Source organism: Rhinopithecus bieti, unplaced genomic scaffold (genome assembly GCF_001698545.2).
Source record: "Rhinopithecus bieti isolate Rb0 unplaced genomic scaffold, ASM169854v2 scaffold_76888, whole genome shotgun sequence".
Lineage (NCBI taxonomy): Eukaryota > Metazoa > Chordata > Mammalia > Primates > Cercopithecidae > Rhinopithecus > Rhinopithecus bieti.
The window spans coordinates 30226-31765 of record NW_016828917.1 but is presented as its reverse complement, the minus strand read 5'-3'; the positions used below and the strand labels follow the sequence as shown (position 1 = coordinate 31765).

General features: G+C 63.8%; 1 protein-coding gene across 1 annotated transcript in view; it reads left to right on the top strand.

Annotated features, from left to right (window-relative positions):
- The first annotated feature begins 370 nt into the window (after nucleotides 1-370).
- The window catches only part of PAX1 (paired box 1), a 9436-nt gene continuing 8266 nt past the window's right edge, over nucleotides 371-1540 (top strand). The window contains 2 exon segments of the mRNA XM_017864642.1: nucleotides 371-475; nucleotides 477-1215. Coding sequence (XP_017720131.1) covers nucleotides 371-475; nucleotides 477-1215 — 844 coding nt within the window.

Below are 1540 nucleotides of genomic sequence, written 5' to 3'. Positions count from 1 at the left end.
CGCCGCGGCTCTCGGCTCTCGCGCGCCCTCCCTCTATGCCTCTCCCGCGGCGGCGGCGGCGCCCAAGCTCTCCCGGACTGCGCCGGGCCCAGCCCCGGCCACCCCGGCCACCCCGGCGCCAGGCAGCTGACCGGCCCGCGCGCTATGGGTAAGGGGCGGGCAACAGGCAGAGCGCGGGCGGGCTGATGAGGTGGGTCGGGTCCGTGTGCCTCCGTTCCCTCTAGTCCGCTTTCCCTGGGTGACCCAGTCCTGGGTCCTGGAGGAGCTACATTCTCCTCTGGTCCCCAAGGAGGGGACAGTTCAGCAAGTCTGGGAAGGGCGTGTTCCAAGTAGACGCGCTAAAAGTCGCGAAAGGGCACGGAGGGCTACAATGCGCGGCGCTCCACTCCGCGGCTCCTCTGTGCCCTTGCCCACTCTGAGCCGGACCCAGGCGGTTTGCCCTTGGACTCCGAGCTGTCTGGGGACCCACAGGTCACCCTTTGGAAGTGCGCCTGGGTGCAGTCCCTCGATCCGCGTGGGGACCCTTGGCTAACCCGCCCGGTGTTTTCTCCCCTGCTTGCTCACTCTTGTCTGGCGCATCCGCAGAGCAGACGTATGGCGAGGTGAACCAGCTGGGCGGTGTGTTCGTCAACGGCCGCCCCCTGCCCAACGCCATCCGCTTGCGCATTGTGGAGCTGGCGCAGCTGGGCATCAGACCCTGTGACATCAGTAGGCAGCTCCGCGTATCCCACGGCTGCGTGAGCAAGATCCTGGCGCGCTACAACGAGACCGGCTCCATTCTGCCGGGGGCCATCGGGGGCAGCAAGCCCCGCGTCACCACTCCCAACGTGGTCAAGCACATCCGGGACTACAAGCAGGGAGACCCCGGCATCTTTGCCTGGGAGATCCGCGACCGGCTGCTGGCCGACGGCGTCTGTGACAAGTACAATGTGCCCTCGGTGAGCTCCATCAGCCGCATCCTGCGCAACAAGATCGGCAGCCTGGCGCAGCCCGGACCGTACGAGGCAAGTAAGCAGCCGCCGTCGCAGCCTACGCTGCCCTACAACCACATCTACCAGTACCCCTACCCCAGTCCCGTGTCGCCCACCGGCGCCAAGATGGGCAGCCACCCCGGGGTCCCGGGCACGGCGGGCCACGTCAGCATCCCGCGCTCATGGCCCTCGGCACACTCGGTCAGCAACATCCTGGGCATCCGGACGTTTATGGAGCAAACAGGTCAGTCGTGGCGGCCTCCGTAGCCTTCTATTAAGGGGCAGAACCTGGGGCGGGCAGGCTTGCAGGAGAGGACTCACACTCGCTCTCCTCCCGGGACCGGTTCTGGCTTAGGGGAGGGCTCCACACTGGCCAGGGAGGCTGGTGGTCCTGGGCCTTTTGTCAGAGACCTCGGACATCTTGAACTTTTTATGACAAATATGGAAAATATTTCCCAAATGGAAGAGCAATCGCCAACCACAAATTTGGAGGCCTGAAACTGCGCTTTTTCATTCTTGCAAAAAGTATGCAAACCGCTATTGCCAAATCTAAGGAAAAAAAAAAAAAA